This window comes from Lentinus tigrinus (assembly GCF_003813185.1).
Source record: "Lentinus tigrinus ALCF2SS1-7 unplaced genomic scaffold L226scaffold_9, whole genome shotgun sequence".
Lineage (NCBI taxonomy): Eukaryota > Fungi > Basidiomycota > Agaricomycetes > Polyporales > Polyporaceae > Lentinus > Lentinus tigrinus.
Window position 1 is genome coordinate 1,059,406 of NW_027137918.1, and position 20,178 is coordinate 1,079,583.

Here is a 20,178-nt window from a genome sequence, read left to right on the forward strand (position 1 = left end):
TCCGGGTTCATTGTCGGTCACGTGAACATAAGGTTTCAGATTGCTGAGATGACGCCGGGTTACAGGCTCGGACTTGACCGTCGCGGCAAGGGTCGCGCGCGGTGTTCACCAGGATGCCCTTTACCAACGAGCAGATCGACGAAGAACAGACACACTTTGCGAATGTCGTCGCGACATTCCAGCAATATGGCCCGTATGCCGTAAGCACCGGAATCCATCGGAAGACAGATATACGACTACTGACCTGAATTCACACTGCTTTGTAGCTCTACGCGAACAATCGTCGCAGGAAGGACTTTCACACCCTTCCGCTCGGCGACAGGGAGCTTCTGGAAAGCCTGGGGTACAAGGAACGCATCAATGCAGTGGACAAAGCCATCATGGCGAATGCCGAGTTCCTAAACCTCGTCATCGCCAATCCCGAAATATTCGGACACGATCTCGACGAGGACGAACCTCACCTCGACATACACGAAGTGGAGGGTTCAGAACAAGGCGCTCACAGCCATGATTATCCTCAAGCGGGTGAGCAGGCGGGACCAGCCCCTTTTGGGAGCTATGAAGGACTAACTCCTCCTCAGGCCCGTCGCATAGCCACTCTCACTCGCACTCCCATTCTCACGGATCACACGAGCACGCTCATGGCGGACACGCAAAGCAGAAACGGTACAAACCCAGCGAGCATGATATGGACAAACTCCGGAGCACTCTCAAACAACTCGTCCGAGATTGGAGTGTCGAGGTATTTCAACGGAAATATCCACATGGATCTTCGATATCTGATGTTGACCATCCTCACAGGGAAAATCAGAGCGTGACGCCTGCTATGAGCCTATGAAGGAGGCCCTGGTGCAGCACTTCTCAGACATTCCGATAGAAGAGAGGTCAATGGTAAACCGGTTGTCTCCAATGCCTTGTGCTTACTCGGCGGCACAGGCGAAACTTCAGAGTTCTCGTACCCGGGGCTGGACTCGGACGACTAGCCTGGGATGTTGCGAACCTAGGTAACTCCACGAATCTGGTACACATCCACCTCTCCTTAACGGCAGCCTCTCGGCAGGATTTGCATGCCAAGGCAACGAGTTTTCGCACTTCATGCTGCTTGCCTCGTTTTACATGCTGAACAGGTAGGTTCACCCACCGTGCTGGAGCGTAACAATAATTGCTGTCGTAACTTGCATCCGCGCAGAACCAACAAAGTGGACATGCACACCATCTATCCATACGTCCACTCGTTCTCGAACAACCCGAACAATGAGGCACTCCTCCGGCCAATAACCATCCCCGACGTTCTCCCATCATCTCTTCTTGAAGGCTCCGAGTTCTCCCTCGTCGCCGGTGAGTGCTTCCAGCACGTGCGGGCCTCGTAATCTCCGCTCACAGCCCCGGTGGCTTCTTCGAAGGCGACTTCGAGGAGATCTACGGTACCGACTTGAACGACCCGGAAGAGCCACAATCGGGCCAGTGGGACGCCGTCCTGACCTGCTTCTTCATCGACACAGTATGTCCCTGTACTTCGACTTCTCTTCTCCCTCCGGAATCTCAGGACGCCGTGCATGTCTAGGCGAAGAACATCGTCAACTATCTTCGCATCATCCATCGCATCCTCGCACCTGGCGGCGTCTGGATCAACCTAGGTAACTAGCCCTCCTCAACCACGGTAACCGCGGACCTACATTTAACGTGGATACGCCTCCATCTCCATCAGGCCCGCTTCTGTGGCATTGGGAAGGCAACACCTCCAACGATCCTTCAGTCGAGCTCACCCTCGAAGAGGTGAAAATGCTCGCACGAAAGATCGGCTTCGAGATCTCAGTAAGTCGAAGTCGTACTTTCCCCCTCTCCCCTGCCCCGTTATCGGCGAGCCTGACGACCGTGTGATCCCGCAGAACGAGCGGACGATCAACACCACGTACACCAACAACGCGCAGAGCATGCTCGGCTACGAGTATCACGCGGCCTTCTGGACTGCCACGAAGATCGTCTAGACTATCCGTCATCCCTGCAAGTAGACCATGTAGCAAGACATGTAGAGTACGTTCGCGCGCGCCTGAGAGGTAGAAGAAGAATGCAATGATAGAAGAACGCAATGAGGTAGCTGGTAGCGATGTACATGATACATATCATCAAGTCTTGTATTAGTACAATTCATGACCTGTTGTATCGAAAAATCCTACAGTACTTATTCTACTCGTGCAGACTATTTGTCCGTCTGTGCGTCCTTTTCCAACCAACCGAAGAAGGAAGGGAATCAAGGCGTGAGAGTCGTAGCCAAAGGGCGTGGAGTACGTAGAAGCAGCCACCCGGCAGGCAGGTGGCGCGCAATTATGGTATGTCTAAGAGCCACGATGGAGGGCATCGTGGAGGATCACGAAGATATGCGAGACGGAAGAAGAGATGAAACGCACAACCGTCGCATGCCCATGCGTGGTTATGAGTGGTGCGCGGGACGCAAGCGACGCAAGAAGTTGAACAAGCTGCCCTTCTTGATGCGGAAGATGTATGTGCCCACATAAATCCATCCGACCTGCACGACCAGTGCGTCAGCAATCGCATATTGACTCAGGCATACAAGATATTCGTAGACACTCACGTTGAAACAGACGAACGCCGCAAAAAAGCCGAGGTCCCGCCAGTGATGCGAGTCGTAGATGTTGAAGTTGTTCCCGAGGAACGCGTCCGCCGAGCTGAACTCGCAGTACTGACACGCAGACGTCGCGTTCGGATTCGCGAGGTATCCGCCCGCGACGGAGATGAACGGGTCCATGTATGCCGCGCACGAGAGCCCCGAGGGCGGCTCGATCGTCACAAGCTCGACGGACGAGCATTGGATGTCCAGCTTGCCGAGTGCTTGGCCGAGGATGGATTCGATGAGGTACGTGTACGGCGAGAGGTGGTACATCCACTGCCACCACCCGAGCTGGCCATATGGCTGCAATACGCCGTTGCTGTAGGAGGAGTGTCAGCTATCGAAAAGTCAAGAATAGACAGCACATACAAGATGATCACGAAGGAGAACAGGAAGGTGAATACAAGTGCGGCGATCTCAGGGGTCGGGGACATAGCGCCGACAGCCTGACCGAAACTAGTGTAGTACATCGGGGAAAAGACGGCGAGCATGAAGTACGTGAAGCCCGCGCGCGACGGTAAGAAGCCGACGGTCCAATACCAACAGAGGAAATACAGCGAGGAGGCGAAGATGTTCAATGGCAGCTCGACGAGCAACAGCGCCGTGACCAACGCTGTCCAGCTGTACATCCGGCTGTGGCGCTCACGAACCTCATATATATCGCGCATCGCAATTAACGGGACTTGCATCTGGTTCACTGCTGCGACACTGATGATCAAGGACATGAAGACCGCCTAGGAGACTCTCGTAAGCCTGCATGCACCATCTTTCTAACGTCAGATGGACTTACAAAGAGATGGTTCTGAGTCCCTTGGATTGTCATCTTCGCCTTGAAGAACGTGAAGCCGATGAACAGACCTGACGCGCAGTTGAGAACCAACCTCGAGATGACGTAGGTCGGAGAACGCCAGTAAGCTTCCGAGGCGCGCTGGAGTAGGAGAGCTAACTGGTAAACCCATGACGTTGGGTACCCGTTCCGGAGTCGTGTCTGCACCGGCGGCTTATCCCGAGACTCAGCGAGGATGGAATCGAGCTCCTCTTGGACATGAGCAGCCTCGGGTGACTGCTTCCATGCCGATTACCAGTCAACGTTAGTAGTAGCAGTTGCACCAGCACCGATGGCCTCGAGGATATACTCCGCCCTGAAGGCATGCATAGGTGAGTCGCAAGTATCACGGAGTCACGCAGGTACTTACGGGTTCTCAGAATCACCACACTTCCGTGCACCATTCCTGTGGAAGTAGTCGAGCATGATGCTAGAGTGCGGACCGATGTCGCCGAAGTAGACCGTCTGTCCGCCCATCTTCAGAAGCAGCAGCCTGTCGAATACTTGGAACAGCTCCGCAGACGGCTGGTGGATTGTGCAGACGATGGCCTGGCCGCTGTCAGCGAGAGAGCGCAGGAAGCTCGTGATTGCCCACGCGCTCTGCGAGTCGAGACCAGAGGTAGGCTCGTCAAGGAAGATCAGGGATGGCTTGGCGACGAGTTCAACGGCGATGGTCGTGCGCTTGCGGTGCTCGACCCCGAGCGACCCGACGACTGCATCGCCGTACGCCTCGAGACCGCACATCTTCAAGACTTTCTCGACGCTGCAGATATTTGAGTACGAGTATGAGCGATGGGACGGACAAAACGTACTAGTCCTTCTTCTCCGAGTAAGGAACCTCCTTGGGCTGACGCAGGCATGCAGAGAACAGGAGCGCCTCACGCACAGTAGCGGTAGGCTGATGTGTATCCACCTGCTGGCAGTATCCACTGGTATGATTATAAGAGCCCATTGAGCAAGTATGTTTTAATCAAAGGAACGAGGACATACGTATGCGCCTGAAAGTCTTCTGGAAGCGGATGGCCGTTCATGAAACGATCGCCGGTCACGACGCCAAAAGTCGTGCGATCAGCCAATGCGTTGAGCAGAGTCGTCTTCCCGGCACCAGACTCGCCCATGAGCGCCGTGAGCTTGCCCGGTGGCACATAACCAGAGACGTCCTCCAAAAGTTGTCGGGTCTCGTGCTTCCCGATCGGGACCGTGTAGTTGAGATGGTGAAATGAGAACGTCTCATGAACCTCAAGGGTCGTATCTTGCATGGCCTTGACGTCGAAACCTTGGTCGCCGTTGACCTGAGCGATAGAGTGGCCCTTCTCCTCGTCAGATGAAGCCTCTTTCTTCGCCGCCTTGACAACATCCGACTTGGAGCCACGCTTGAAGAGTATGACGTTAGACTCGCCCGCAATGCGCTGGTTGACCTCGGTGAGGAATAGGAGGATAGAGACGAAGCCGGCACCGAAAGCACAAAGGGCGCCGAAATTCTGATAGAACAATGTTCAGAGCCACAAGCGAACAACCTGAAGTGCAGAATGTGGTCTCACCCGCCATAGATGATCGTAGGTATAATTGAACGACAGCCCAACATAGCTGTTCCCATCTACCGTGCTGGAACCTGGGACCGAGCCGACCGTCGTACAGACTCTGTTCGCTAGCGGTACACTGTCGTATGTTGATCCTTGAGGGACCAAGACGGCGCATTCGGCATCGACCGTATGAAACTCGTTGACCATCAGGGACTCGAACCCGTAGCGCAGCGGCTGCAAAGAGATCAGAATGCGATAACATGCCCACAGTACGCGGAACTCACATTAATCCAGGTAATCCACCTAAGAGCGCCAATCATGTATGGTTGGGGGATCATGTAGCCAGTGTAGAGCACTAGGATAAGCGTGCTCAGACCACCGGCGGCTTGAGCAGGAGCCGCGCTCTTGAAGCCCGCAGCGAGGGCACGGAACCAAGCTTTCAGCGTGAGAGTGTTGCTGAATACGAAGAGAAAGAAAATGCTGCAGTGCGCATGAGCAATCATCTATCCCGAACAGATCAGCAAATACTAACAAGAATTGTCCGGGAGTCTGCTGTAGGCCGACAAGGAAGTAGATCAGGATGCCGAAGATAACCTGCGTGATAAAGGTGATGGGGACGTCGACCAAGGTGAGCGCGAGGCCTTCGACGAACGGGTGGTACATCGCTGCGCGAGACTGCCGATGGACGATAGGGCGCTGTGCGAATAGAGCGGGGATCTCCGACATCGTGGACAAAGCCGCGAACAAGAGGGCGAAGAACAGGACACCACCGCGAGAGAAGAAGGTCTGAGTGGTATCGGATAGTCGCAGGAAGACAGTGCCCATGATGATAGCCTGGAGGACGTGCACAGCTATCTGTATCACCTGTGTCAAGATACCCCCGCGGAGGACTTGCGCACGCCGGCGCATGAGAGCGCGGGCCTGCATGGAGATGGACACGATGTAAGGGCTCCTCTTGTTCGAGTGCTTCGCGTGTTCCTCCTTTACGCTCTGCTTGTAGAGAGAAACACGTTCAGGTTTGCCGACAAACTCGTCATGGTAGGCGGCCACGTCGTCCTGGTTTGCGCGGTAGACGTCAGATTTCCGGTAGTACTCGAAGAACTCACTCGCAGTCCGGGGCACGCGTTCCTCGTATCCTTCCCGAACGTTGCGGCCGTTGGGGTCGGTGACTGTGTCTCATCGATCAACACCCAATCGAGACGTAGGGAGTAAGAGGCTCACCTGCGACGAGGAAATCGGCGGTAGTCTGCCGGTTGGCAGGCTCGTAGCCCATGTCGATGAAGTACTGACGCGCCCGGTTAGCGGGGCCATAGTACACTTCCTTGCCCTCGTAGATAAGGCAGACTTTGTCGAAGTGCTCGTACAGTTGCTCGCCAGCTTGGTACATCGCAACGATGGTAGACTGCCTGGCGATGTCAGTGGCTATACGGAGTGCCTGGACGAACTCGAGAGCAGTGGATGAACTAGAGTTGAAGAGGGTCAGCGGAAGTGGTATGAACAGCAACGAAAGTGCGCACTCAAGCCCGCGCGTCGAGTTGTCCCACGATTGCAGCTTACTGCGAGTGGCGAGTGCCTCACTGATCGAGACACGTTTCTTCTCACCGCCAGATACGCCACGGACGGAAGCGTCGCCGACGAGGGTATCCTTGACGTGGCGTAGACCGAACAAAGTCTCTAACACTTCGACGAATAGCTCTACGTGAGTGTCGCGGGACATCCCACCTACCCGCGCTCGAGGTGTCCGTGTGCTCGCAGCAAAGCGAAGAGTCTGGTCAACAGTGAGGGTGGGAAAGTGAACGTCTTCTTCAGGACAGTATTGCACGTCTCCGCGGTAATGCTTCTCGATCTGCGTTGGGGTGAGGGAGTCGTACCATACGTCCCCCTCGACGGCATAGTAATCCTGTCGCTGGTTCGCCAGGACTTTCAGCAGTGTGGTGCATCCGGATCCTGGCCGTCCAAGAACGCCTGCCGCCCGTATCAGGATGGAAGGAACGGTGAACGGCAAAATTGTCTTTACTCACATAGCATCTCCCCTGGCCTCACCACACCATCGAACCCGCTCAAAAGGTCTCTCGTCGCAGGATGGATTTTACTCCGGATTCTGCGGAGAAGGTGTAAGGGGTTAAACGACGAGCTGACGGTTTCCTGGTAGGAGGCTGAGGCTCCCAGGCCAACCACTCGGAGGCCTTGAAACGCGACTCCGAGCTCGCGCCGCTTGATGTCCGACTCGTCCAGCCTGAGAAGAACTGAGCAATGTGTATATGATCACCGCAAAGCCACATACTTCTTGATGACATTCCGGAGTGTCTTCTCGAAGTCAAAAGATCCGTCGTTTGTAAGCTCAAGCGTCAACTCCGAGGACACTGAGTGGGTGCTGCGCTTCTCGCTGTGTTCGGAGGAGGGATGATGAAGCGCCCGCGACCGTGACTCTGACCGCTTTGCAAGCCTCCTACGCAGCTGCTCGACTCCGACTGGATCGAAGAATCCTAGGTGTACATGATGAGAGCCGTGATGTGAGAGGGGGGATCCGCAAGTATTGGAAGGGGTTGAGGTGGGGGGTTCTTCACGGTCCTGTTCGTCGGGCGCGGAGATATGCGGTTGGTGGTGAAGCTCCGGAACAAGATTCGTTTGCTCGAGAGAGTGAGTGGTAGCAGGGTCAGCAGCCATGGCGGCAGGAGGATGTATGTACATCGCTCTCGGGGGCGCGGATACTATTAGTATATGTCTCTCGAGGCTGTCAGCCAGGCCAGATGGGCCGCGGCTGATACGAATCCGATCCTCAGTGAGGGACATACCCGGCGCGCTTTCCTCCGCTGACGAGTGGCGGTTGCAATATCGGACCCGAGTCGATCTAGGTGTATACCACAGTGCTATTTTGATTGGCCACCCTCGAGGCTGCTCTGATGGCCTGACAAGAGTTTGCTGATGCGTCTCAGCGTAGCTGTCGCCGGTGTACACCGTGCAGCGAGAAAACACGCGTGCCAGGCTCATGATGGGTTTCTGGAGCGTGCGGATGGAGCGGAACCAGGACCGGAACTAGACCATTCGTGCGTCACCGACCTCCTATGACCTTACATGATTAGTATTGAAGCCGCGGACTTTTTGCTCCTTGCAGGTCAGATATTGACCTGTTGCATCTCGTATGTAGTCCTCGACATTGCTGATGGTACTCCGGATGAAGCAGAGGAGGAGGATGGTAGCAGATCTTGAGGCACCAACCACCAGCGCCAAGGGGACCCACCAGAAATCCGAGGATGTCGGACGGCCTAGACCAGGCTTAGAAGGATGCATGTGAATATTTTAGCAGAATGATTGGATGAGATTGCATGAATCGCCTACGTAAAGACTCGAGTCGGCAGCAAGACTCGTACCCCGCGGCGCGATAGGGTCGGAGAACCTTGCTCACTTACGGCCCGAACCAACATGCTCGGGGGGTCCCGGGTGTCGTGAACAGACTTAGAGGCACGACAGGCAGCGCCCCGGAACCGGCTGCAAGAAAAGTTACAGTAATTCTCTACCCGGTTAGCCTTTCACAATCATTATCCGCACTTTTTCGGTTACTGAAGAGGCCATCTTACTCTCCGCTATGCTGCAGATATCCCGATCCTCAGAAGGCCGCCTTTCAAAGAGTCCTTTCTACCCCTTGGGAAGGTGAGGAAAAGGCGACACTTCCTTTGTTCGGAAATTTCAGCCGTAAAAAGAGACCTTTCCCGTCACCGGAAATTATGATATAGCCTGATGGGAAGGCTTTCAGGAGGCAGGAAAGGTAACGTTTCTGTGGTGAACTATCCAGACAAAGGATAGGTCAGTTTCCTGTGCCCTTCCATGTCGTTGGTGTGTACTCAGGATAGGCTTCCTTTGTTACTGTGGGAAAGGCTAGCAATAACTCCAAGAATTGAATCCTGTCTCGCAGCCAGAAAGTTTCCCGAAAGCCCAGAGAAAGGCTAACCGGGTAAGTAATTATCGGACATTTTCCTGCCTCCGGTTCTGGGGCGATGCCTGTCGTGAGGGATCCCTCTCGGCAAAAGTTGCTCTTGCAAGGTCTCGTAGACTCGTACATGTAGTTAGCTCGAAAGGAGGGTATGTGCCTGGCAAGTCTACCGGATGCGGGTACGGCCCATGACCATGGCGAACCGACGTTATGAATGGAGATATACGGGGAAACTCATCTACCATTCTTTGTGAGTATGCATTAGATTCGTTGCAATCACGCAGCAATGGTCTCGAACCCCGAGTCGTCGTGATGTCGCACCCCCGGGTCGGGGTACGAGACCATGCAGCAAGGGAGATCCCGGAAAGTCACGGACAGTCGTGGGCTCATCGTAAGATTATACTTAGCGGATGAAGTTTATCCTCGCCACTGCAGTGAAGTAGTATCACATACGGATCTAGCAAAGACTTATGAACGCTCTCACCTGGTGTCACGGTTCTCTTGTTCGACGACTGTAACGAGTGAGATGTCGGAGGCCTACTCCAGCGACATGTCCGAGTTGTCCAGAGAACGCAACTCGGCCAAGCTTCGAAAGAGCTAGCGCTACTATAGTCTCCGTAATTGGGAAGCTGGTCGCAGATTGGATGCGGGGATACCGGTCTTTCCATTGAGCACTATACTGAACGCTTCCTGCCGAACCTATATAGTATACACAGCCGGGAATTTTGAGTAAGTGCCGGGTCGTACCTACTACCGACCCTCTGCGCAGTTTATCCGCGAGCCTCGAACCTGCTATGTCATGATCTTGGTTACGGCCAAATTCTGCCCTCTGCCCCAGGTCTCGACCTTGCTCAACCTTGTCGGCCTGACAGCACCTAAACAGATCCTGCATTCCGACTCGAGTCCGTCTGTCCCTGGTAAACGTATAAAAGACGAGAGTGGCCAGCAGTGGTCAGAGTCTTGGTCAGAGTCCAAGTCTTGCAGCGTGCAACGATTTGCTATATCAATTTTCCGTCAGATCTTCCCGGTTGCCTCCTTGCCGTCGCGGCGTCGCATGCGGTAACCGGAGGGGCCCCGATCTGAACTACATCGGGCTTTTGGGAGCGCTCATCCACTACTGCTGCAAGGCAAGTCCATAGGCACGCCGCACTCATGATAGACACGTTGAGATGCACGACACACGCCTCGTGCCGTAGCACCCTGACATGCATTGATATCGATGCCACGCGCTTGCCCTCGCCCTGCGCAAGTTGCACAGAAAGCGAGCAGGCGGATACGAAACACCCGATCGAGGCAAGGGATCTGAAACGCTGCGATTTTAGGCTACGATTAGGCGATGTGGCCGTCGCTCGATCGTATATAAACCTGGCGCCCTCTGCCAAGCGGGCCACGGGCTCGCCCAATTATCGTCGCCAGCGCACCCTCGCTCTCGTCGCGCCGTTTCTCAAGAGTCAAGATGCAGGGCGTCCCACAGTTCACGAACGCTGCGATGGTCATACCGGGTTATGGCCCACATGTCGCCAGATTCTCGCTCAACGGCATCGTCGGGCCACAAGAGGGAAGAAACATCTCCGTGTACATCGTGCGTGACGCGTCCACTGTATGCCGGCGAACCACCTAAGTTTGAGGAACTTTCCCTTCGTTAGGATTGGCAGAACAGGAGGACGATGTTCCAGGTCGAATATGACAACATCGATAGCGCTCAAGGGTTCGTCGTGGCATCCGCATCATGTGAATTTTACGAAGGAAGCTCATCCGCCCTTGCAGATTGATGAGAGCCGTGAACGATGTCGCAGCCATCCACCCGCTCGCTCAGGTCCCCGATAGGAGCGATGCCCCGTGCCGGAGGGCTTGTCCCGCCACAGGGCACAACCGAGATACCGCTGCGCACCCTCGTACGCACCAAATACGGCATGGCATGCCTAGTGCTCCGCGCGACGTGACACCGGATGCCAACGCGGGCTTGCAGCAGACCGCGCGTCGCACTGGCCAGCTTGTCTCGGCTGAGCAGACGACCGACGCGCCCGTGAAGGCTGGGAAGGTGAAGGCCGAGAAGGTGAAGACCGAGAAGGCGAAGAAGTCCACCCACACGGTCAAGCAGTACGTCCCAGTTCCTGCGTAAGTGTTCCGTTTGCCCGCACTTACCATCCGGCCTCGGGTGACCAGGGAGAAGATCCTCTACCCTGAGAAGGGCAACGCCGCCATCCGCAACTCCAAAAAGCGGACGTACTGGTACAAGTCGAAGTACCACAAGCCTCTCCCCAAGCCTCCCGCGGGGCTCAACCCCAGGCGTGCGGCCCTGTACGTGCACCACCACGACAACGGCAAGCAGATCTGGTTGTGGGACGAGGTCTCGGGCGATGAGTCGCAGGAGGGTGACCCAAAGTACGACTGGAAGAGGGTCAGGGAGGGTATCTCCCATCCCCACCACTCCTTGCAGGGACATGTCATGCACGTCGTAGACGATGGCACCCCTCGCTGGGTATTGGCCAGGTCGCGACGGGAGCGTCTGCATCGGAAGAAGAGGAAGGAGCTGGTGGCCGACATTGATCTCACTGACGAATGAAGAAGAGAATGTTTCAAGTTTCATAAGTAAGGAGAACCAGTCGAAGTGATGTACGTTACCTATGCACTCAGTCTTGTATGATCTCATGTGCTTTCTTGTATCAAATGTCTTCTGTCCTGAACTGGAATTTTGCCGAGCGTAACAACATTGACCAATGATGCACGATAGCCAGAAGGACTTACCTCAGACACCGGAAGCGCACCAGCTTGAACCATGTTGCGGAGTGCGATCGCGACCAACACAATTCAACATTATGGGATCTGAATCCAGTCCACGTCCAGCCCAGACGTAAACATACTCTACTATGCTAGGAGATAGCAAAATACATGTGCGTGGTGATGGGGTTATGATACGAGCGAGAGAGTGCCAAGTGGAAATGTCGACTAAGGTCCATGCTGTCCATACTAAAGATGATCCTGAAAACGATAGTGGAGAAGAATTGTACTGATATGCAGAAGGCGTGGCATAGCATCGTCCGAGCGTCCAAAGCGGAGAGACGTACGAGAGGCTCGAGATGTCATGATCAGCCTGCGCGCGCGAGCAGCACGCGGTCGATGGCATCGTTGATGACTCGTTTGCGCGACGACAGATCCTGGCCGAACTGCTCCTCCAGCCGTCGACGGATCTCCCTTTTGGTGATGGTGGTGAGATCCGCAGTGCGCAGTTGGTCCTCCACCGCACGTTCGATCTCGGCATCCGAGGGGCCACCTAGGAAGTCCTGGTCTTCTGGACTGCGCGTCGCGGGGATCTGGACATCGAGGTAGCCAGTGGCAGGACGCGATGGCGTGGGTTGATGGAGCACTCCTGGCATCATCACTTGCGAGAGAGGGGTGTTGCGACCAGACTGGTACCCGGGTGGAGGATACATCTGCATCTGCGACGGGGACGGCGAGTAGGCACGAGACATCGCTGGCTCGTAGAAGGTCTCGCGGCCGTAGATCGACGCAGTCTGGGACTCAGCGTAGCCATCGTTGTGCATCTTCGTCGGAGGCACCCAGGATCCGATGCTGTGGTTGGATTCCTTGTCCCAGAGCTCGTTCTCCTATTGTGCAAAGTAGTGTCAGATGTGCACGTTAAACCGCAAGAGTGACGGTGACGTACGTAGTCATTCCATGACTTGAGAGGAATAGACCGAGGATCGAACTTGCCCTCATCCTGCAAAAGACGTTCAGGTAAAGGTCGGCCAGACAGGAGAAAGAGTAACTCACGTGCACAATCATCTTCTTACCAGACTCTCCCAAGACGACACGAGTTTGACCCCATGAGAAGTCGTCCATCTTCCAGAAGGAGTACAGAGGCAGGAAGAACGAGAAGGCCGGGATAGCAAGAATGTAGAACAGCATCCACCCAACCATGTCCCACTTGCGGCGCAAGATGAACACGAGCGCCTGAAGACCGTATACGGCGGCAATGAGGATGATGGACAGGATCGGGATCTTCGCGTGCGGGCCTACACCAAGATAGATGAGGTAGACGATCTGTGCGAGAGGTTAGCATGATAGGAACCGGGGTTTTCTGAACACGCACATAGGCTACAGTGACGGGCTGGATAATTGTAGATAGAAGATCGATCATGACCACGAAACGCATTGAGAAACAGCAGAAACCGCAAAGCTGGTCCAAGAAGACTAGTTCACCCAAGTTGTGTACCGTCGAGTTGATCCAACGCCGACGCTGCGACAGTAGAACCTGCCAGTCATCGGGAGCCACGGTGTACGCGTGAGCATCCCGGACGAACTGCGTCTTGTAGTGCGGGAAGTGCTTCAGCAGCAGTGTAGTCAGGTAACGATCTTCACCGAGGTGCAACAGGTTCTTCATGTGCAGCGTATCCACACGGTTCTCCGAGTAGTCCTGGATGATCTGGTTGCTGATGAAGAGGGGCTTGTGGGTGTCGGGGGTACGGAGACGATAGAGCGTGAAACAACCAGGCAAACAGGTGACGGAGCCGAAGAGGGACTCGAACGCCTTTGCCATGTGATGAGAGATGAAGTACTCGTAAACCTGCATCATGGTGATGATGGACTGCTTCGCATTGGCCAGTTCGGTTTCGCCACAGACACCAAGGAGCTTCTTATCGTGAATCATGCTGCACCTCAAGTCAGTCGACAGTATACAAGAGGCTTGGAACGGCGAGGACTTACGCAGAGACGAGACGGTTCAGAGAAAGCGGCGCGACGGTCGTATCGGCATCAACCATGAACACATACTCGTAGAACGTCGGGTTGACACCAATAACGTTCTTGATCTGGTGGTAGATCTCCAATTCGAGAGGATTCATCGGAGCGTTGAAGTGCACCTAAGCGAGATCGTGAATAACATATATGTTTGGACCAGAAGATGACGTACCTTGTTCAGGAAGTGCATGATGACCATCTGTGAGTCACGCTTACCACGGTTACCAGGACGCGACTTCTCGCCAGGCTTGCCGCACTTCACGACGACAAGGTATGGAACGACGTGACCCGCAGTTTCATACAGACCAGAGAAGACCTTGCCCATGTTGTGCTGTTTGGCACCCTCGCCGAGTGACAGGAAGCTGAGCGGCTCCGCGTCGACATTGGGGTTGGCGCCGAGGACTTCGAGGACGATACGGGGGGTAGGCATGTCGTTACCGGAACCAACGACCATACCGTCACAGATGATGAAAAGCAGCTTGCGCTTGTCGTCATACTTCATCTGAGCGAGAGAGTCGATCGTCTTCTTCAGCGACGCGTAACCTTCCGTATAACACGGCACCTGGCAAATAACGAATTTGTCGTGGTCCTCGGGCGCACGAGGAGCGCTGAAGTTGATGGATGCGATGAACTTGAACCCGATGACGCTGACCATCATGATCGAGAGAGCAAGCAGAATGTACGTCGCAAACAGACACTGTGGCGAGTTACGCGTGTCGAGCTTGCCGATGAGGAAGAGGTTCCGCATACAGACACGCTGCCTGTTCAAGATCGCCGAGTCAATGTTGAGGGCGTCGAATTGCTTTGTCACGTCCCCACCAGCGTTGTGCTGGAACAAATCGACGACAGACTGGTGCATGAACTTCGTGTCGATGTTACCAGGCGCGACTGCATTGTTTGGAAGGGTCGCAACAGAAGGAGGGCTCTTCAGGTAGGTTGTGAAGTCGTAGACCATGCTCTTGTAGATCGCGACCGAGCTGCCTGACGATGCCATGGACCTGACCTGCTTCGAGCTGTAGGCCATAAAGCCAACACGAAACGACCAACGCATCATCGTCATAGTCTCGAAGTACCAGTCCGGCCGGGGGTCAGTGGTCCAGGAACGGAAGTCGTGGTACTGGGCGTTCTGATCGGTGTTGTTACTTGAGGACAGGACGACGTAGGGGTTCACCGTGCCATCGATACCGTTGCACAGAGCGCTGACCTGTTGACGAGGTTAGTGCTGTCAGAAACGGAACGCAGGAGAATCGTACCTGAACCGGGAAGATGTTGTCCGCGGATGTGCCGCCGTACTTAAGAATCGACTTCGCCGGCACCACGTTGACATGACGCTCATGGTCTGGAACGATCGATGTCAGATCGAAGACCTCTCCACGAATCGACGTGTAGACGTTGTTCGGGTCGTTCGTCGACGAGTGCTGGGCGAGCTCCGCTGTGTTGAAGATGTGTTCCGTGGGGCAGATGAGGGGGGAGATAATGGCAATGACGAAGACGGCGCAACCGCAGATGAACCAGATGATCATGTTGAGCGCGAGCTTCTCCCGCCACGCTTGCTGGATATCCAAACGCTTCATGCGACCGATGTGTGCCAGCGCCCAGTTTGGTACCCAGAACGTCAACATCCAGCAGAGCATAACCCAACGGCGACGTGCAGACGTCTCCTTGAGGATCTCCGTCGTCTCGCCCTCCTGGATCTCGCCAGCCAGTGCCTCCTTGTCGAGTAGCGCCTTGCTATCTGCGTTCTGGAACATATTACGCGACGGTGCATACGACTCCGTCCCAAAGTTCGACATTGATGCGTCGTCGCGCTGACTGGTGTAGGCGCTGCGCCCGTCGAAGTCATCGCTGCGGAACGACTTGCGCTCATCATAGTCATCATACATATCGGCACGTTGAAAAGGAGAGGCATGCTGAACGAGAGGCAGCGCTTGGTTGGAAGTGTTGAAAGGATCGGCGAACTCGGCTTGGTAGGGGGACTCTGTTCCTGGGACCTGGTAGGGAGCGTAAGGATCGTTAAGGTTCCGAGGATCGAGCCCCGCTTCTGCCTCGGCGTCGCGGAGTCGATTGCGCTTCTGCTCCTCCGTATCCTTGGAACGGAGATCATCCTCAAGTCGGTGGAAGGCAGCTTGTGAGAGGAAGACCTAGCGCGTCGTCAGTACCAATCTATTTACAGAACTAGGGCGGGACTCACCATAGACATGCCAAGCACGATCTCCCGCTCATGCAGACCGAGCGCAATCCGGGCCTGCTCAACCTGCGAGCGCGAGTCGCCCTCCGTGACGCCGATTGACGCCAGAAGCGACCCATACCTCTGGGTGAACTCGTCCGGCGTCATCACCGCCTCATATACGTTCACGCAGCGACGCGCGATCTCCGACAACCCGACACTCCGCACCTGAGCTTTGACAGAACGGCCCTCCAACTGGTTCGGGAGCTGCGAGTCGTTTGGGTTGATGCAAAATACATACCACGATTGCGTGTCCTCCAGCGTCTCGAAGAGCACGTCGAGGGCCTGCTTGAACTCGCCGGCTACGCATGGAGGTCCGCCCGAAGTAGCAGGCTCGTCCTCGTCCTTGTCCTTCTCTTCGGTCTCGCCCTCCCTCAGCGTCGGCATACGCTTGATGGTGTTCTTGCGACGGGTGGAGGGAGCACGCATCGGTTTCACGGGCTGTTGCGCAGAGACGATTGTTTCCTCGTTGCGAGGATGCGCCTGGGTGGCGATGGCCTTCGCGGAGAACAGTCCGCGGACGAAGGGGTTCATGGAACCAGAACCATCAGCGGCAGGTGCGTCACTAGTCCCCGCACTGGTGCCACGAAGCAGCGACACGAAGTCAGGGTTGAGCGCGTCCAAGTTCTTCTCGAGGAAGCCCTGCGCAGAGTACGTAACAGGGCCGCTGTAGTGGTTCACAATGAACGTGGGGAAGCCGGAGCGGTCCATGCCGCCCGACTTGAAGGACGAGTGATTGCCCCAACGCTTCGTCGCTGCCTCCACCATCGTGTGGTCGGTCTTCCGTGGTTGGCGACGCGCCTGATCGTCCATAATGTGGATCAGACCACCCGGGCGGTTCTGCAGCAACCGCACGCACTCGGAATTGTCGAAGTAGGGGACATGGGGAACGAAACGCGAGATGCCTTCGTTGTTGTACTGCTGGACGTGCGCCTCAAACAGCCGCTTCTGGATGAAGTTCAGGAGACGCTCGTTGGCAAAGTTGACACAGAACTGGTCGAGCGAGTTCGGACGGCTCGTCATATTCTGCGGGCCAGGAAGATCAAAGAGACCGATGAACGTAGCGAAGTCGTCGCGGCACAACCGCTGGTTGATGTGCTCGTTCAGCCACGCGAAGAGGAGGGAGTAGAGGGTCTTCGCGAGCTCGTCACGGTTGTCTGATGCGCCATCGGGATCGAGGAACACCGTGCAGAGCTCCTTCTTCACCAGCTTCGTCTTGTAGGACAATGCGGCCTCGAGCGCGCTAGGCTGCACGCCCAAGAATTCGGCAACGATCTCCAAAACGTCAAGATTCCGCACGACGGCGGCATCCTCGTTCCGATGGCGGTCGATCGTGAACTCGAGGTTACCGAGGTGAAGGATTGCGGCGATTAGTTGACACGTCTGAGCGACGTGCCTCTTCGAGAACCCGACGTTCTTCAGCGCAACCTTCAGCTGCTCGAAGCGCACGGCATCATCGTTCTGCGCAGGAGCAGCACGCCCACCCATTGGCACACGCGCTCCGAGATACCGATACTGCGTCTTGTCGGAGAGGTGCATGTGCTGCCGCTCTTCCTGCGATGCGCCAGCGATCAGGTAGTAGAAGATGTGGAAGTTGCGCTCGCCTGATGGGGCACCCGCCACACGATTGCGCTCCAGGTAATAGTCCAGGGTCTTGACACCGCATATGCGTCCGCGCTCCGTAAACTGCAATTCGGTGTACTTGCCGAAGTGGGAGGCGTTGGGGTTGAATAGTGTCCGAGAGTGGCCGAACGACTCTAGCACGAACTCCGCCGCTGGGACTTGGTGGCCCAGCTTCGAGCCCTTCTTGCCCGGCTGGCTAACGCTGAGTTCGAGGAGCGTCTTGATGGCCAACCTGCGATTCTCGGACTTGCCGCTCCCAGTCTCGCCGCTGAAGGATTGGTCAGCATCATGTACAACAACTACACAAAGTAGAGATAGGCTAGGCAAACTCGCGATTTGTTTGCATGTCTGATCATGAGCTGGCTGGGTCCTCTCATCCACAATGACCATTGCTACGATGTAAACTATGGCCTCTCATGGTCGAGCGAGGCCACGTCGACTTGTAGATGGTCGCTGCGCTGAAGATGCTCAACAGGCGACTGCCGGCTCGTCGCTAGTAACGGCAGCACCTTACGCAACGGGGTTGGGCTCGGAGTGTGTTCCTTCGGCACAGGCTGTGAATACCACCTTGCCCCGTCAAGTAAGCAGCAGCGAGACCGCGATATATATGGCACAAAATTCCCATCGCACGCCGTCCGCCGTCCGTCGCTCGAAGCAGGGAGGCCCTGCTGTCTCAGAGGTGGATGCGGAGGCTCGTCACCAAGAATCATGCCTCCTCATACCCTCAATGGGTAGGCCTCAACCCCGCCATGAAGCCGGGACGAGAGAGGAGGGTCTCCTCTGGAGCTTCGGCGCTTGTGAGCAAAATACGGGTGTGGTCAGGAAGTCCTACCTCCCTGAGCTGCCCCTCACAAGCCCAGCGGAGTCGTACGAGAAGTTTACCGGCGACGCAATGCGAAGATGCACAACGACCAAGCGCTGATCGGGTCGCGTTATTTGCTCATCTTAGCACTGACCACGCGGCTACAACCTCCGGGTCATTCAGTGCATGAGGTAGACAACACTAGATCAAGCTGACAACGGGCACCATGTACGTGTGTCGCCGACGACGCATGGGTGAGTGGGGAAGTGGGTAGTATGGGATTGAAGGTGGGGGTTCTTCGAGGAATCGAAATGGCAAAAAGATGAATCACGACACGTACATGAGCAAGATCGACTGGTCCTGCGCCGTTCTCCGCATGTGGTAGTAGGCGTTGTTGGCGAGCTGGAAGATGTGGGGAGGAAGCCGGACCTTGTCGGGGGAGGTGTCACGGTACTCTGCCGCGTACTTGTGGAGGACTGCGTCGGAATTGCTGGGAACATACTTGTGGGGGTTTACTGCGACAAGAGCGGAGGTGCCGATGTTAGTGTAGATGTTGTCCGTCATAAACCGTTCCCGGATGCATGAGACGATGATGTCCTCCGAGACGGGCGAGAGCGTTGCGAGGTCCGTGACGGACTCGAGCTGCTGGTGCATGGTCGACTGACGGTTCATGGTGGTGAGCTGCAGCACCGAGCTGCTCCCCGCGCGTTGTAGGAGCTTCCTGGTTGTTCAAGAGAGAGAAAAGGAGGGAAAGAGGACGAACGTCGCCGTGCCGTTGGTATGGCAGTGTGAGAAGAGACCGGCGAGACCGCCCACCTTACATGCTGTTACTCTGCTCTGGCGGAGATACAAACGACGAGCGCCGATTGTAGTTGGTGCTGGCATTCCTGGCTAATTGAACTTCCGATAACACATTCTGACCCCCGTCGTTCGGAGCTTCAATCCATGGGCCAGTTCTGGTCCGTTCCAAACTCATTGCATCACTCCTCCCAACATGTGCTCTGGAGTTTGGTTGCTTAAAGACACCGAAGTTCAGGTCATCTACGCTGACTTTGCTGGTCTCAGGCCTGGTGCTGAACAGGTCGCGATGATCCATACTCGCATGTTCGAGTTGCTCACACGAAGGCCTAGAATGCCCAGGAACCACGCCCGAAGCACTGGACAGGCCTCAGGGCGTAGGGACCGCCCGCCAACTGAACTGGGCGTATCACCATATGAGCTGTGCGGATGTCGGACCTATAGGCTCAAATGCACCGGTGAGCGTATCGCAGACACAAGTCTTAACTCTAAGAATGTTCAACAGGCATTCGTCCCCAGTCTTTGCCACTTGTGACGGCGTATGGCAAGACAACATCGAGGTGCGTGTATGCTAGAAGGCTCAGGCATCTCCCACCAAGCCTGACCAGCGGACAGATGTAGGTCCGTCCATATTTTCGAGTTTCACATCCGCGCTGATCAAGAGTAGCGGGGCGTTTCATCCGCTTGGCATTCCATCATCCCTTTGGACTTTCGCGATGTTGGTCCACGGCTGTTTGATACAAGTATGTTGGACCTCCGGAAGTTCAACTGCTAACCAGCCAACCATACACTAACAGCGTCCCTGTTATGTACGATCTGGGCATAAAGCGAGGAGTTGTGGCAAGGCATATCCATCTTGACGGACGGATTGCAAGCACCCTCAACCAATCCCAAGTTTCCCCTCACTGACTTTAGATACTACTTCACACAAGCCATCCTGAGGAGACCGACACGAGTAATATGGGCGGACTTCAACACCTGTTGATTGAGCCCCTAGAGCGTGTGGTTAAGAACGAGTTATAGGAACATCCTGCGATTGATTCGAGGTAAGTAGTCTCTAATTTCAAGCGACTTCCGGC

The 20,178-nt window shown here is 55.5% G+C and overlaps 4 protein-coding genes across 4 annotated transcripts; 1 reads left to right on the forward strand and 3 right to left on the reverse strand.

Annotated features, from left to right (window-relative positions):
• The first annotated feature begins 93 nt into the window (after positions 1-93).
• On the forward strand, positions 94-2,203 carry L226DRAFT_534171 (N2227-domain-containing protein). Its single transcript, XM_067680611.1, has 11 exons — positions 94-200; positions 267-525; positions 582-742; positions 802-884; positions 937-1,004; positions 1,061-1,127; positions 1,190-1,338; positions 1,404-1,501; positions 1,565-1,637; positions 1,709-1,815; positions 1,890-2,203. Exons 1-11 carry the CDS (start codon positions 114-116, stop codon positions 1,986-1,988), a joined length of 1,251 nt encoding a protein of 416 aa, XP_067536691.1. The 5' UTR covers positions 94-113; the 3' UTR covers positions 1,989-2,203.
• On the reverse strand, positions 2,005-7,753 carry L226DRAFT_552509 (pleiotropic drug resistance ABC transporter). The gene is made up of 15 exons (XM_067682870.1): positions 7,263-7,753; positions 7,000-7,214; positions 6,496-6,943; positions 6,200-6,441; positions 5,511-6,147; positions 5,263-5,458; positions 4,997-5,212; positions 4,446-4,936; positions 4,268-4,384; positions 3,826-4,218; positions 3,720-3,771; positions 3,420-3,692; positions 2,999-3,363; positions 2,594-2,948; positions 2,005-2,527 (listed from the first exon to the last, which is right to left on the reverse strand). Exons 1-15 carry the CDS (start codon positions 7,667-7,669, stop codon positions 2,432-2,434), a joined length of 4,503 nt encoding a protein of 1,500 aa, XP_067536692.1. The 5' UTR covers positions 7,670-7,753; the 3' UTR covers positions 2,005-2,431.
• A 2,820-nt stretch (positions 7,754-10,573) lies between these two features.
• L226DRAFT_397437 (uncharacterized protein) lies at positions 10,574-11,654 on the reverse strand. Its single transcript, XM_067674537.1, has 2 exons — positions 11,535-11,654; positions 10,574-11,464 (listed from the first exon to the last, which is right to left on the reverse strand). The coding sequence occupies exon 2, from the start codon at positions 11,422-11,424 to the stop codon at positions 10,648-10,650; it is 777 nt and encodes a 258-aa protein (XP_067536693.1). The 5' UTR covers positions 11,425-11,464; positions 11,535-11,654; the 3' UTR covers positions 10,574-10,647.
• A 344-nt stretch (positions 11,655-11,998) lies between these two features.
• Positions 11,999-18,973, reverse strand: L226DRAFT_570323 (glycosyltransferase family 2 protein; the record flags this gene model as incomplete). The annotated part of the gene is made up of 9 exons (XM_067684424.1): positions 11,999-12,517; positions 12,577-12,630; positions 12,684-12,953; positions 13,003-13,561; positions 13,617-13,771; positions 13,822-14,853; positions 14,903-15,790; positions 15,841-17,767; positions 18,642-18,973. 9 exons carry the CDS (start codon positions 18,971-18,973, stop codon positions 11,999-12,001), a joined length of 5,736 nt encoding a protein of 1,911 aa, XP_067536694.1.
• Between the last annotated feature and the right edge of the window lie 1,205 nt (positions 18,974-20,178).

Coding starts and splice junctions, on each gene's coding strand:
- L226DRAFT_534171 (XM_067680611.1), top strand. CDS start 114: ATGCCCTTTACCAACGAGCAGATCGACGAAGAACAGACACACTTTGCG. Junction 1,339..1,403: donor CGAGTTCTCCCTCGTCGCCG/GTGAGTGCTTCC, acceptor GCTTCTTCGAAG/GCGACTTCGAGGAGATCTAC. Junction 1,502..1,564: donor CCTGCTTCTTCATCGACACA/GTATGTCCCTGT, acceptor GTGCATGTCTAG/GCGAAGAACATCGTCAACTA.
- L226DRAFT_552509 (XM_067682870.1), bottom strand. CDS start 7,669: ATGTACATACATCCTCCTGCCGCCATGGCTGCTGACCCTGCTACCACT. Junction 7,215..7,262: donor CTCCGGAATGTCATCAAGAA/GTATGTGGCTTT, acceptor AGTTCTTCTCAG/GCTGGACGAGTCGGACATCA. Junction 4,385..4,445: donor GAAGACTTTCAGGCGCATAC/GTATGTCCTCGT, acceptor TAATCATACCAG/TGGATACTGCCAGCAGGTGG.
- L226DRAFT_397437 (XM_067674537.1), bottom strand. CDS start 11,424: ATGCAGACGCTCCCGTCGCGACCTGGCCAATACCCAGCGAGGGGTGCC.